At 44.8% G+C, this 14,546-nt stretch overlaps 1 protein-coding gene across 6 annotated transcripts in view; it reads left to right on the plus strand.

Annotated features, from left to right (window-relative positions):
* Positions 1 to 14,546, plus strand: part of LOC119375550 (dimethyladenosine transferase 2, mitochondrial) — a 203,694-nt gene that overhangs the window by 167,225 nt on the left and 21,923 nt on the right. For 3 of the 6 annotated variants that reach the window (XM_049420374.1, XM_049420371.1, XM_049420373.1), the window contains 2 exons: positions 7,107 to 7,273; positions 10,736 to 10,850. In XM_049420374.1, coding sequence (XP_049276331.1) covers positions 7,107 to 7,273; positions 10,736 to 10,850 — 282 coding nt within the window. Of the gene's footprint in view, positions 1 to 5,714; positions 5,886 to 7,106; positions 7,274 to 10,735; positions 10,851 to 14,546 lie in introns of all 6 variants that reach the window. The other 3 variants (XM_049420375.1, XM_037645746.2, XM_049420372.1) reach the window with 2 other exon arrangements.

Genomic DNA, 14,546 nt, shown 5'->3' on the forward strand with positions numbered 1-14,546 from the left:
GTAATGAGATTTTTACATCAGGTTAAGATACTATTGAAGAGACATTCTCCCATCACACAGATTCTAGGCTGCGGTATGCTTACTGCAGTCGCAGCCTGCTGCTGTCCTCTACGAAACGTTGTTGACTTGCCACCGCACCTTTCGTTCAACAAGCTTTGCATGTAGAAATTTTTTTTGCATTTCTCGTGTGGCACAGCTCAGGAGTGGCTAGATGCATAAAGTGGATGAAATAAAGCGATCTGTAATGACACTTTGTTGTGTCCGATCAGACATTTCGTAGCAGCTTTCTAGAGAGAATCGCATCCAACAAGATGGCGAATTCCAGTGTCAGCCCGTACCTAGGCCCCGACCGCAAGTGAAAACCGGACGAGGCAAGCTTGCCAAGTAAGCCTTAAGGTCGTTCGCAAGGCTTTTGTGCTACCCCAACAGTCTATTTTAGTATCGTGAGCACTACTCATTCATCCTCATCACACATGCACCCTCATGATTATATTATTTTACGCGCCTTTAGTGCGAAAAATTTTAGCCCTTATACAGCCACTTCACATCATCATTAATCACATCCTTTACCATCTTGGCCACCACTGGCCCTTGCGCCATAAAATGCCACATATCACCTAAGCTTGCCGAGTGTGGACTTATGATGACCACATGATGTCGAACATCTGCCTTCCTTTTGAATTGTAGCCATAGAATCAGTCTGACTGTCCCCATCTTGAAATATTCACTCTCAGTTGAATTTTTAATCATGGTGCTTTCTGTGATACTATAAAGAACATTGGTGGGCTGCTCAGTGTCCGAATAATGAAAGAGGTGAAGCGTTAAGCATAGTGCGCCAGATGAGGCACCGATGCAAAGAGTATGTGGGAGAAAGCAGGCAGGAAACGCTGAAGAAATACCAAGAGGAATGCATTTCTCTTGCGAGAGTGAACTGCCAGAAGAAAGCCCTGCAGGGGCCTCTGCTTTGGCAGACATTTATTTGGTGAGTAGCGTCATGATGGACCTGAGCTAACAAGAGGGGGGTTTCAACCCGCTCCCGCATGTATGTCCATGGAAAAGGGGATCCTGGGAGTTGAGCTTATGTCGTGTGATCGAACTCTTAAGGCCGCCTGACAAAGCAACACTCCCCTTCGACCCTTCACACGGACTGCTTATGATATGCACAAGCACGTCGTAGGTGCATTTCTCCTTGGTGAAACTGACATCTGTGCTCTAAGCCGAGTGCTGGCATTGCGTTGGACTGCTGGCTACCCTTTAGGCATTGCGGTGTAGTCGATGTGCCTGGTAGGCTCACATAAATTTACCTCATGATGCTTGCCTCAAAGCGATGAAATGCACCACAGGCAGCTCTGAGCCGATTGCATTACATTGATTCCTACAGGGTATGGGATCTGCCAGAATTCTTTGGTGATGTGATTGCGATAGAGCATGTACTGTTCACTGATGCCACTTGTTGTAGTGCTTTTCTGTAATTAAGCTTTATCTCAGCAGTAGTAAACAGTGGTGGTACCCAATAAGAGCATGCGGTAATTGATGTGGCACTGTATAGCCAAAGTAAGCTATAACATCACAGTCATGGGCAATGAAGGAAAGATGAGTTTTAAGGGCTCGTTTTTTTTATTTGTTAGACGCGATATTAATGAGAACTAACAGACGGTAATGCCACGGAAGGTATAGGGGATGCTATTTGTAGTAATTGGGATATAAATGTGAAGAAAGTAAAGTGGACGAAAAGATACCTTGCCAGCGGCAAGTTATCTTTTCGTCTACTTCACATTTATATCCTAATACTACATATAGCATCCCCTACCTTCCGTGACATTATTTGTCTGTTAGTTTCATCAGCCATGGGCAATGTATTTTTAACTTTCTTTAGAGAGCTTATGCAGTGTTCTATTGTAAATCTTGCATTTTCACCATGTAGAGTCTAAAGTAGACACTATTCACAAATTATGCGCGAAACTTTACTAGTTTTTCTTGAATGTATAAAATTTGAGGACCCTTAAGCTTTACATTCGAGAGTGGAGCGCGATAGTGTAAACCGGGCCCGTTTGCATTGCCTTCTCGATCGGCAGCCTTGCTTCACTTCTCGGCGAGCACCTTGACTGTGCCGTGAGGAAAGGAACATCAGCATGCATAACGTTGGCCGTTCTAAACTGTCCTAGAATGCCTACTGCAAGTACAGTTGTAAAGTGCCCTCTGCACCATAATTCATCATTTTGCGAATTAGCGAAGTACCCAATATGGTCCATAAAGCAATATGCGCAGCTGCACACTCTGCCAGTGCAGGGGATGATGATTTAATATGCGGTCAGTGCTTTCTACTTATGGACACCCACTTGTTGCGCCAATTCACATGGTGGGACACCTGGTGCCAATTCTTCGCTTCTGCCACGCAATATACATGTGTTAACGAGGCTCCTCGCACTGCATGACGACTGGATAGGATTTTTTTTTTTTTTTTCGAAACAGTTTCAAGCACTGGTGGGCTGTGTGGTAGAGCACCTGAATGCCACAGAGAATATCTGGGTTTGATTGCAGCTTAACCCTTGATTTCTATTCTTTGCATCCATCCCTGATTCTTCACCGGCAACAAATGACACCGACAATGGAAATTCTGTGACACGGGCTCTTTAACGCCAAAGTGTTAAATAGAGCCTGAGGACACTCGCAGAATAACTAGCCCTAGGTCTAGAGTTATGGCATCGATGACATGCATTGCTGTCGGGTACTAAGCTAACTAGGAGGTATTTGTCACATGATGCCTCAAATCTCGTAATGTTGCAGTTTTTCCAGCTGCATGTCGTTTTGAGTTAAACTGGCTGCCTTACTTCTATGCAGTACCAGTCATTACCATTTTGTTTTCAATATTTGAAGGTTTTTTTGTCTTATTTTGAGTGATGCCAATGCAGCAGAGCTCACAAATCTTAATCGCTGTGCTTGCATTGACCGCTCAATTTACTGTGAGACATAAATGAAAAAAAAAAGGTATATGAAAAAAATTTGCAAGTTTACTTTTGCCTACAGTCTGAGCACTTGTCTCACCTAAACATTTCACTGTAATATGCAGAGTTTATTGAGTGGCCTTCTGTGTATCATGTCTCTGAGGCTGTTGCGGAACCGTATAACACAATGATATTGTGTACAAGAATTATGGGATGAAATCATGCTTGCCATTGCAGAAAGCCAACCATGAGAAACACGTGATTCAACACAAATGCTCTTGCAGAGGACCACTTTTCAACATTACAGTCTTTCTGGCTACGTTAGGTGAGCAATTGATGCTGGTGTCAACACAACCATATTTAAGGTAACTTTTTCGTACAGTTCTTACAATCAAAACCTTTTTGTGCTTATTATAAACATAGGCTTGTTTGGAGCAGACGTTGAAGGGTGAATGGAAGTGACTTGGTTTTAACATTATTTCGTTATGACTTCTTGCCTGAAGTGTGGCATGCCAGAGACACTGAGGAGCCAGGGCCCGTAACCAGGGAAGGGCCCTTCCCCCCCCTTGTCCCCCGACAACTTGGTGAAGTAGGTGTTTTGACCAAAAATAAATAATAAACATAGGTGTTTTTCTCAAATAGTCAAGGTTTTCAGCAAGTGCCCCCCCCCCCCCCCTGAAAAAAATTCCTGGCTACAAGCCTCTGAGGAGCCCATCATGTGACTGTGGTGTCATCTGTGATTCACTCACTTAATGAGCAGTGCCACTGTTTTCTGACCATCAAGTCGGCAGCTTCAATGATGGGCGCGTTTGAGTGAAATGTTTTTTCACCATCTTCCGTCTCGCATCACTGGCTAGCTGAATGGAGAGCAGAAAATTAAGTTCATGTTTGGAAAATGACTACTAAAACGGACACTTTGCAAGGCAGCGCAAAGTGCTATTAACAACTGAACGTTTTATTTAGAAAGAATTCTGATATAAAACAGGATTCATAATATAAAACAGGGTGCGCATCGGTTCAAAAGTGGCATCATTTTCCTGGGCAAGGTCAATAGGCAATTGAAAGCTATTTGAACACACCCACAAAGAATGTCTTTAGGTATGTTGATGATTGCCTCATTTTTGTAGAAAAAGAGCAACTTCATGAACAATACGATAAATGTTTAAAAACTTGTAACGAGAAAGGTGTCACGATCTGCCCGAGGATCGTGGACGAGGGTGGGGGCCAAGGCACCCGCGTTTAGGAAGGACGACCCAACAGCATGACGCGGTCATAGCTGCTGACCGAGAGCTGCGCTTGTCGGTGTTTATTACGGTCTCGGGACCAATGTTGCCTGCCGAAACCTGGTCATCGATCTATAGCGATGTTAGAAAGGGCGCCACATGCTCTTAACAAAAGGCCTTGGGCTAAAATTCACATGGTAAACGTCGTCGAAGGTTTGTACAGTTTTTAGATTTAAGTTGGCTTTTGGAGACGAAGAACTTATTGGGACTATCGCCCTCCTACATCAAACCACGCTTTCGTTGGATCCAGCTCGCTCTAAAAACGTAAAAATTGCTTTTTTCAACCCTCAGATCTTCAATAACCAAATAGTGCGACCACAAAAGGGCAGAAAGTGTTAAGGCACAGATTTTGAGACTAGAAGAAGCCTTCCGGTCTGGACAGTGTGATATTCTAGGCCTGTGAGAAGCTTATTCGAGATTTAAAGTGTACCTTGAAGGGTAAAAATGTGGCACCAGCAAAGGAATAGGAAAGGAAGAAAATAGCCGTTAGACCATACGTCTACCAACCATTGATAGGTAAAAAAAGGTGGGATCGCGGCATGGCTTGGATGTAGTTTTCCCAGCCAAGAAATAAGTAGGCAGCGTCTGCACAGCGATGAAAAAACATGTAGAAAAAAGGTGTATGAAAAAGGTGTATTCATAAAGCACACTAAGCAGGGTAAAGCACACTAATGTGTTTGCGTCGTACCCCACTGATGTCCGGTACAGCATCCCTCTCATGTGTGGGAGTGTGTACATTGGTCAAGCAAGGTGGTGTGTAAACGTGTGCCCAAGAGGCAACGTTTGCTCTTCAGTTTTGGCAATGTATTGGCGAGGATGTAGGTGCACCGCAGAATTTGCTGGGACAAAGATTCTTTTCTGCCACCCAGACCAATTGATGTGTGAAATCTTTGAGGCCTGCAAAATGCAAGGCGCATAAAAGATGCAGACTGTTCAAGAAGAAAAGACGTACTGTATTGGAACAAGTGAAGGCGATCAGACAGCAAGCTCAGCACATTGCGAAGTTGTTTAGTGAGGGAGTACTGGACTGCCTTAACGAATGCATGCTGTGTAGCATCTTCACGTAACGCTAATGGGAAGCAATCAGTAAAGCATTGTTGTCGAGTAAAACTGATTCATTAAATCTTTTGCAAGAAGGTCTTCACTGCCTCAAAATGATTTTATGTGCCTCGATTTCGCTGCTAATTTTAAAGGAAATTTTGATTACTTTGTTGTATCAATTAATGCATTATATCCTGCGTCATTATAATAACGCTTGATTGTAGTGACAGCTCTTGCAGAAAGGTGATTTCAGTCACTGGGTGCGCAGAAAAATGATGACTGCAGAAAGTTTTTTGTTTAGCATTATGGTATCCCAAACCTGTATGCACACTTTGATTGAAAGGAGAAAAAATTAGTTGTTCATGTGAGATTTTTCGTTAAGAATGTCAAGGTTGTATGCATTGATGGTTGTGTCTGTAATGGAGCTATGTTGTACTGCTTATAGTGAACATGTTGGTAAGAGGGCGCCACCTGGTCACTCAGCTGCGGCTGCTGCAGCATCGTGCGGTGTCCAGCGACCCCGAGCTCTTGGCACTGTGCGACAGCTTCCCTGCACTTCTTAGCCGCAAAACAGGGCAGCCTGAAGATCTTTTCCATGTGCACACTGCTGCATTGGGTGAGTATTCATTTTTTCACTGCTTTACCCACAAAGTGTTGGAGTCAGTGGCCAGTAAGGGAATAAAACGAGAAGAAAAAGACGAAAAAGATGGCTTTTACCTTCGAGTTGTCTTAGGCAAATGCAAAAGGGACCCTGTGAGTTTTTTTTATACAGTAGAACCCCGCTGATACGTTTTTGAAGGGACCGTAGGAAATAAACGTAAGAGACGGGAAACGTAAGAGCCGAAAAACAGGAAAAACGGCAAAATATTTAGTGGTACAGAATTTTATTTCAATTCTTACGAGCAGCTCGAAAATTGGCGCGCTCAGCATCTAGTCGATGGATAGAAACGCGGAGCTTAGGACGGCCTCATCCACAGAAATGTAATCAGCGTATGTGATTTTTTTAACACCAACAGCTGTAGGCATGAAAGAACTAAGCACACGCAATCACGACCGGCGCGGCGAGTCCGACCGCGAACCGCACGCACGACCAAGCGAGCTCCAACCAGCTCGAACTCCTCCCGTTCTCCGACAAATAACGATGATGATGAGTCTACGCCAACGCGATGGCAGAAGTGAATGCCAATCTCGAAGGCCTTGCTTTCGCAAGCAATTACGTCATACACGCCATGTTCGTGCAATGCAAATCTCAGAGGTTATGCTTTTGTCAATAGTAAATGCCAATCTCGAAGGCCTTGCTTTCGCGGGCAGTTACGTCATAGACGCCATCTTTGCAATTTGAATCTCGAAGGCCATGCTTTTGTTTGCATCACTTGAAAGATTCTGTTGCTTGCGCCTCTCATGCGGCTAATATTACGGTCAAACGAGGCCAAGCTGCGTGAAAATGCACCATGGCCGCTCTCTTTGGTAGTCACTCGGTCGGCTCCGGGCGCACATCGCGACGTATCATACGGGAACGGTCCGACAGTTACGACGTAACAGCGGGGTTCCCAATACATTGTATCCTATGGGAGCTATGCCGGGACCGGCGGAAAATGACGTAACAGCCGGGAAAACGCAGCAGTGAGGAACGTAACAGCGGGGTTCTACTGTAGTATCTTTTATCTTTTACACTTTCACATAGTGTGTGTCTTTAGGCCACTTACAGTAAGCCATATTGCATCCTCTCATCGTGATCACCTTTAACATCACATTGCGAGTCGTGGCACTCTTTGGCCACACCTGGCCCTTGCATCAGTAGAAACCACATGCCATCATCTAATTGTATCGTGTCCAGACTTGCTGGAGGAGCATCTGGTCCACTGGCCTGGTGGCTGCCCACCCCTGGTGTTGGAGGCCAACGCAGGGCCTGGCCTGCTGAGCCGACGCCTGGTCGAGGCAGGCCGTATCACATCACGGATGCGCATGTTCGAGCACCGTCAGTGCTTCCTGCCCAAGCTCAGGGTGGGTGCTTGCAGTCTTGCAATGTCAGGTTTGGTAACAAGCTACACCGTGCAACTAGTAGGTGAAGTCCCCACTAGACTCTATCCGGCACTTTAGACAAAACAGACAGCTTTGCAAACAGGGTATCCGTGTATGTTGGCTCTAAGGAAGTCCCTCATAATGGACATGACACAAGGGCGAGTAACTTTAATCCTTGAAGAGTATTATTATTATTATTCTGACGGAAAGTGACTTCATTTTGCTTTGTAACATATATTTTCAAAGTTTCCTTTTTTTTTTTGCAGAAGACTTCCAAAGCAGTTGCAACAATTTGTGTGATACTTTGGGATGGAAGCCTCATTTTATTTCTGCACTCAACAACATACAGTGAGCTCCTATTAAGGAGTACAGACACAAAATTTTGAAGGCGAGATAATTTGTAAGACAGATTTGTGGGGGCGTACACACATCTCCCAAATATTGACTAATATAGCCAAGGACATATTTAAAATTGATTTTAATGTGGATGCTGCACGACTGAGCATGAAACGGAGGATTTTGCAATATCGAAATCATCGCAGCTTTAATCTAAACCAACTTTAAACTAACAACCAACTACGCAACCAGTTTGTGTTGGCGGCTATGCTCCTTGCGTACGCTCACTGCTGCAGTTGTCAACGCATTGCTCACGTGAACACTGCGCTGCATACGGTGCATGCTTCACTGTTTTATGTGCTCAGTTGGGCAGCTGTGTTTAACAAAAAAAAACCATTCTGGTTCCATCTCGCTTGGCACTCTCTGAAACAGAAACGGCTGCCAGCTGCTTTAAAAATATCTGCGCATAATTAACTGTCGCACGCATTACCAAATGAGGTTCCCAGTCGTGATAAGATCGTCATTAGCTACTTATTGCAAGAGAAAAAGTAACATATGCAATTTTTGTGTCAATACTCCTTTGGAAAGAATTCTACTATATGACTGAATTTTTCAGGATACTGAACTATATGGGGACGTTTGGTTTGTTTTCCAGTGATCTTGCTACAAAATATTGCTTACATGAACTCACCCAACATTCAACACTTCCGGTGACAACTGGGGCTGTGATGTATTAGGGCCAGTTTCAAGAAGTCATTGCGACAAGGTGTTGTCAACTTCGTTTTCAAGGCTTCAGCGTGCCATGAGAGACAAAATTTTTGCCAGGCTCCTCGATTGGTCGGAAGGCGGAGAACAGATTGCTTCCGCTGCCCTGCCAACCATGTTGAACCATTTGTTTGACAGCAACTGTGTGTTTGATGGTTTTTACGACAAATGAAGTCAGTGCTAATAAACAAGGGTTAAGTCTTGGCTGCTATACATTTTTGAACATTACTTTACTGCACACCAAAAGTTTGCCCACCTCATATGTTCCCATGATTTTTCTAGATCATGGGTGGGCCATCTCTCAGGATTTTACGGTAATATGAACTGCCTTGCAGTTAAAGTAGTTAACCGTAGTTAATGCCACCATTGGGCATCTTCAACTTTCATAGTTATACCAGTCCTCGGGCAGCCAGCTAGTTCTCGTTCTGAAAGGAAATTGTGTCTTGGTCACATGAGAAATTCCACTGAGCTGCCAGACCTAAATTTCGCTGGAAAAATTGGTCTGCCATTGCCAATGAAAACAGCTTTGTCTTCGTTTCTGATGGCATGCCGATTTGTTCAACAGTGGCAAAAAGCCATCACAGATTACGTAAAACTGAGCAAGAGTGCTTGAAGGTGTCATTTTCAATAATCAAGACTCAAATAAATGCTTATTTTAGAATTGCCTTTCCATTATAAATGTACTATATTTTTATTGCGTATGACCCGCTCAAAATATACTGAACATTTGTAACTAAAGTCGGGGTGGGTGTTATGCACAAATTTCTGTGCACAAGTTGACTTCATGGCATGGCTTCATGGTAATGCAAGTAAGACGGCTTCGCGTGAATATGCAAGGATTTTCTTTTCTTAAATTTTTTTTCCTGCGATATGTAGTGGAGGGTGCAGGTCATAAAGAGGGGCAGGTTATACGCGAGAAAGTGTGGTACTTCATTCGCGTATTTGAGTAACGGATATTAGGATGCACCAGAATATGTTGTCATTCCTTTCTTGGAGGCACTTCTGATAAGTTGAGCAAGCTTTCATTGTTCCATTGAATTCATATTAAAGGGACACTAAAGAGCAAAATGATTTTTCTCATGTAAGTAAACTACTCTTTCACGATACCAAAAACACCACGCCTTTTGCGAGAAGGCGCTTAGTAAGTGAGAAAACATGCAAAAACAAAATGTGGCTGGCGATGCCACCTTGAAGTTTCCGCACCATTCGCCGTGATGTCACGTTTTGACGGCGCCTACTAGGGACCACGTAGTTCCTAATCGGTAAAAATGGAGTACATTGTTTTCTGAGGTGGCCATAGACTTAACATACCAAGTTTGGGGTAATTTTGTTGAGCCAATGGCGCCAAAATACGATAAGTACACTTTGAAATTCGTGACGTCATGCGGGAGATTTTCGGCGCGAAATTTAAAAATGAAACTTTGAACTTGATTTTCTCCTCTCTTAATAAACCTATGATGTCGAAATGCACGACATTAGAGTTCTGAGAGCACAATTTATCAATCTAAACCGATCCATTGTTTCTCTTTAGTGTCCCTTTAACCTCTTCGGGCGCGAATTATGATGCACTGTCTACAAATGTGTCAAATTCAAATAGTACCATAATCCAAGGGACTCAATGCTATTACATTTCAGGAAAGAAAAGTAGTATCTGTTGTTTTGTAAGTTTCAGTAAATAATTCTAATGATCATGTAATTAAATATTTCATTATTCTGCTGCCAGTCATGCTCCATTTTGACATAAAAAGAATGGAATCCTAGGCTCCAAACGGGTAAACAATTAGTTTTTGGTTGCATTCATTTCGAGAAAAGAAAAGTACTAATACTATTGACGTTGGTTCTGGGACGCGGCACGTCGAACAACACGTTGCATATCGTAGTGTTTTCACCAAAGCGATCGGCTACAGCCGTACGCAGCACACTGCAGTAAAGTAAAAACATATTGACTATGCAGAAGGTTCAAATCATCCAGTGAGCAATGTATCTTGCTCTCTTTTGGCCATAAGTTGACGCAACTAGCATAAGCAAGTTGTGTACACAAACGTAGCCACCACTGCTGAAAGGGTTAAAGGAAATCTTCTGTGTGTATTTTTCATTGTTAAAAATGCATTTATTTGGGAACAGGTAAATGTTCTGTTTAACAGTAATTGAAAATCGACTATTCTGCGAAGCATTGAAGTTGTAAATGCAGTGAAATTGCAATTGGGGGATCAACATTGCAGCTTGTCATCATTGGCTTTGAGAGAACTGCAGGATTAAGAGTCCCGTGTTGCCTTTACCTTTGTAAAGATCAGCAGCGGAGCATCCATACTCTTGTTGGGCCTAAACTTCGATCACACGCAGGCCCAGGTGGCTGCGTGGCCGACGCGCTTGGAGTTGGTGGAGGCAGACCTGCTGCGCATGCACAACCGAGAGGAGCAGCTACTGGCCGGCATCACGCCACGCCCCTGGACACATGGTACGCATAGCACCTGCGCTTTCAACAAAAGTACGTTTCCATTGCGATAGCTGTTGTATGGACGCTACAGGTGTATTTTTTGTCGTCGCCATCAGCGTTGTCCTGAAGTTCCAATTCGATAACATTGCCCCCTGCATGTCGTATGTTTTACGTGTGAGGGTAGTTGACAATCATGGCTCAAGTGAAAAGGAAATGCAGTGGCTGCCGTTCATCGAGTGAAAGGGGGCAGTCTCAAACGGGGGGGGGGGGGGGGGGGGCTCTGTCACTCTGTCAGGCACTGCATACTGCCAGGTGCAGTCGTGTGCACCTTGTCCTGACAGGGATCAGCAGATGGCTCATACCTTGCTATTAACATGCTAGTTCTCACCGCTGAGTGTTTGCATTGAAGCGATGGACAGCAAGAAGGTTGCTTTGCTCCCGGCGGCGTTTCCTTACGCCAGCATTTTGTTCAGTTTCACCAGCTTGGTTCCTAAAGGATTTAGCCGCTACCCTTACTTTGTAGAACATTGTGCTCTTTGAGCATTGGAATTTTTTTGTGCTCTTTCAACGTATTTTTCGCTGACGGAGAGGGTCACAGCCGGAGTACAAGATTCCCATAGCAATTCAGCCAATGCATTGTTTAGGTGGCTCTGAAAAGAGCCGTTTATAAAAAAAAAATGACGTGGCCGGCCCTACCTCATAGGTCAGCACTTGGGCGCAAAGAAGTCGCTTATTTTCTTTTGCACGGTCCACTTGCCCGCGATTATATCTGCCTCAATTTCAGTCAACGTCATGTTGCCGCTGTACACCAATGACAGTGTCATCAGTGCTCGCATCAACTCCGTGTTCGTTGGCTGTGTAGGAGCTGGCTCTTCGTTCTCGGTGTCGGCATCGGAATCCTCCGTAACTTAATGAATGATTTCGTCATCGGTCAACTCCGCACATAGCTCGAGGTCTTTGTCAGCGTCGGCGAAGCCCTCAAGGGTTATCTCGGCTGGAATCAACACGCCGCCAGCGCGCAGATCGTCGAAGGCAACGTCCGCGGATGGCAGTTCGTCATCGTGAGCCTACGAGGTGGCTTTGTGCGCTTCGAAGGCGCGGACAAAGACGAAGGAGCAGTCGGTGCCATTGCTGTAAACGGCGAATCCGCTAGACGAAAAGCGCAGCACGAAACAGCTAGGAATTCGGTGGATGATGAAGGTCGGGAAACGTGATCACTGAAGGTAGCGCGCAGCAGCAAACGATCAACCACAGACACGACCGCAGAGCTGGCACAGCTGACAACAAAACACGTGAACGAACACAGTGAGGTTTGGCTTGGCTAAGCTACGGCTGGCAACGGATTGACACGTGCGGTTTCGAGGTTATGGCAACCGCGGCGCGGTGCGGCCATGAGTGCGGCGTTGCTGCTGATGCGCGGGTTCAAGGATATGAAAATGAAAACAACCAAAATGGCGGCGTCGGTGGTGACTTTGGGTCGGCGGTTAACAGTAAAAAGTCCGGGAAATCGGATGGCGAAGGCTATAAGCGTCCGGAATTTCGGACTTTTTAATACATTGACTCTACGGGGAATAGTTGTTGAAAGCCAGCTGCTCATTGTTGTATCTTCTCAGTAAAATCCTGGAAAACATTGCAATGTCGCTATTCCACCACAATCTTGAAACGAAGGTCCGAGAACGTTGCCAAGCTTGCTGCTTCATCAACTTTGTAGTCAGGAAATCTTGTTTTCAGGCACTTGGTCAGGTTATCAGAAAACAGAGATGTTACAAACTGTTGGGGCGTAGAACTGCCCAGGGGAGTGAGCAAGCAGTAAAGGATCGGTATAACAGCTGAAAGGGTTGAGTAGCTATCAGCTCCAGCTGTAGTTTTCGCTTCTTCAAGCGGTTTCAGAGCAGCCACGTACTCATTAATATGTCCCCATTCTGTTGCTGAAAAATGTTCGATGTACTCATCTTCAGAAGCAGGGTCGATGGTTATTGCCTCTCTCAGTTCTAAAATCCTGGAAAGCGTTATGATTTTGGTATTCCACCACGTTTCGACATCCTGTAAAAGTCGAAGAAGTTGCCTGTTCAGTTTTTTTTTTTTTTGGCAACAGTTTAGCCTTTCATGTGCTCTCGGGCTGTGTCTATAATGTCCAACAATGCTTCTTGCTTTCTTGCAAAGCGCAGAAAAGCTTCGGGTGATTTCTTTGGCATCCTGGTTAGCCAGTTGCAAGGTGTGTGCAAAACAAGTTCTTTCAACCCAAGGAAGAGCATTAGTGACAACCGTGATGTTGCGTGGATTATCTGTTGCAACATAAATAGGAAATGCATTCTCTGGGATTTCCCATTGAGCCACGAGCTCTTAAAGGACTGAAGTGATTCTACTAGCTGTATGCTTTCCTGGAAAGTGTCTGGTGCTCAGGTTGTACCGGGTCAGATTGAACTGGCTGTCCAGAAAGTGGCATGTCAGGCTGATGTCTCTTTCATTTGCTCGTGACATACGACTGTCAGACGTGAACACGAGTCATGCCATGCCATCTCTGAATGCTTTGTTTAGCTCCATACGAACCCACTCTCTGATGTCGTCGTAAAACTTTAGCACCTGTGTACGAGACAGCATCGTCCTTGATGGTGGCCGATAACCTGGGATTGCCTCATTCAAAAGGTCCATAAAGCCACGATCTTGCACGATCGCGTATGGCTGCATGTCAAGTGCTATCATTATGGCAATATTCAGGTCCATAGCCTTCTGTTTTGAATTGGGCAACGCCGCTTGGCTGATTGGCATCCACCTTTGAAACTTGAAGTTCTGCATACAAAGTTTTGCACCGATTCAAATGGTTCACGAGAGTGGCCGTCGTTGCCGTTGGAGTCTTCAGCATAGTTGTGCAGGAGCAGCAGAGTGCATCAGGCTGTGAAACTTTTTCGAAATAGTTCCCAATCACGCTTCTCATGGCCAGGCACGAAGTCTGTTGGGACTGTTCAGTCGTTTCCATTTCAGAGTTGCGGCTGTATTGTAAGCAGCGGCATGTGTGAAAACGAAAGTATGCACAAGTCGCACGCTCACACAGGAGATAGCATGCACAGGCTGCGATAGCACACACAGGAAAAAGAATAACTGTAGGTGACATGACCATGTGTGCAAAGGTCTCTGCAACTTTGTGGGGATAACGCACACAGTCAATGACATTGAAACATTTGCGTCACGTGATGGCGTGCACAGATGCGCTTATGGAGCTGACGAACACAGTCAATTTTGCGAAATTACACTGGCTCAATGCGATAGTTTTGTGTGCGACTCCGCAGAGCTTGTGCGTACGGCCAATAGCATGAAGACGAAGGGACATCGCACCAACTGCTGACTTGATGAAAGTACGTAAGCCACATGGCAAAACAAATCCTTTTCAGCACACTGGCTGCCACGTGAAAACGAAACTGTGCCGCGTAGTGACGCAGTGCATGGTTTTGGTGCAAGACTGGGTAACTTTTCATTCCATTGTTTATAGGCTACGGTATTTTACATCGCAGGCTGATTTTGTGGTGCAAAGATAATAAAAAAGGACAAATTTTGCAAAACAAGTTTGAAAATCGCCAGCGTGTTACTACGGTGAAGGGTCTGTTGCGTTACAGTCGAGTATGAAACCAAAACCACATTCGCGACAACCACATTTGCGAGTGCAGGATGTAGTGGTAGTGTCATCGTCATCACAAAATGACGATGGAGTACATTTGTAGC

This window comes from Rhipicephalus sanguineus, chromosome 11 (genome assembly GCF_013339695.2).
Source record: "Rhipicephalus sanguineus isolate Rsan-2018 chromosome 11, BIME_Rsan_1.4, whole genome shotgun sequence".
Lineage (NCBI taxonomy): Eukaryota > Metazoa > Arthropoda > Arachnida > Ixodida > Ixodidae > Rhipicephalus > Rhipicephalus sanguineus.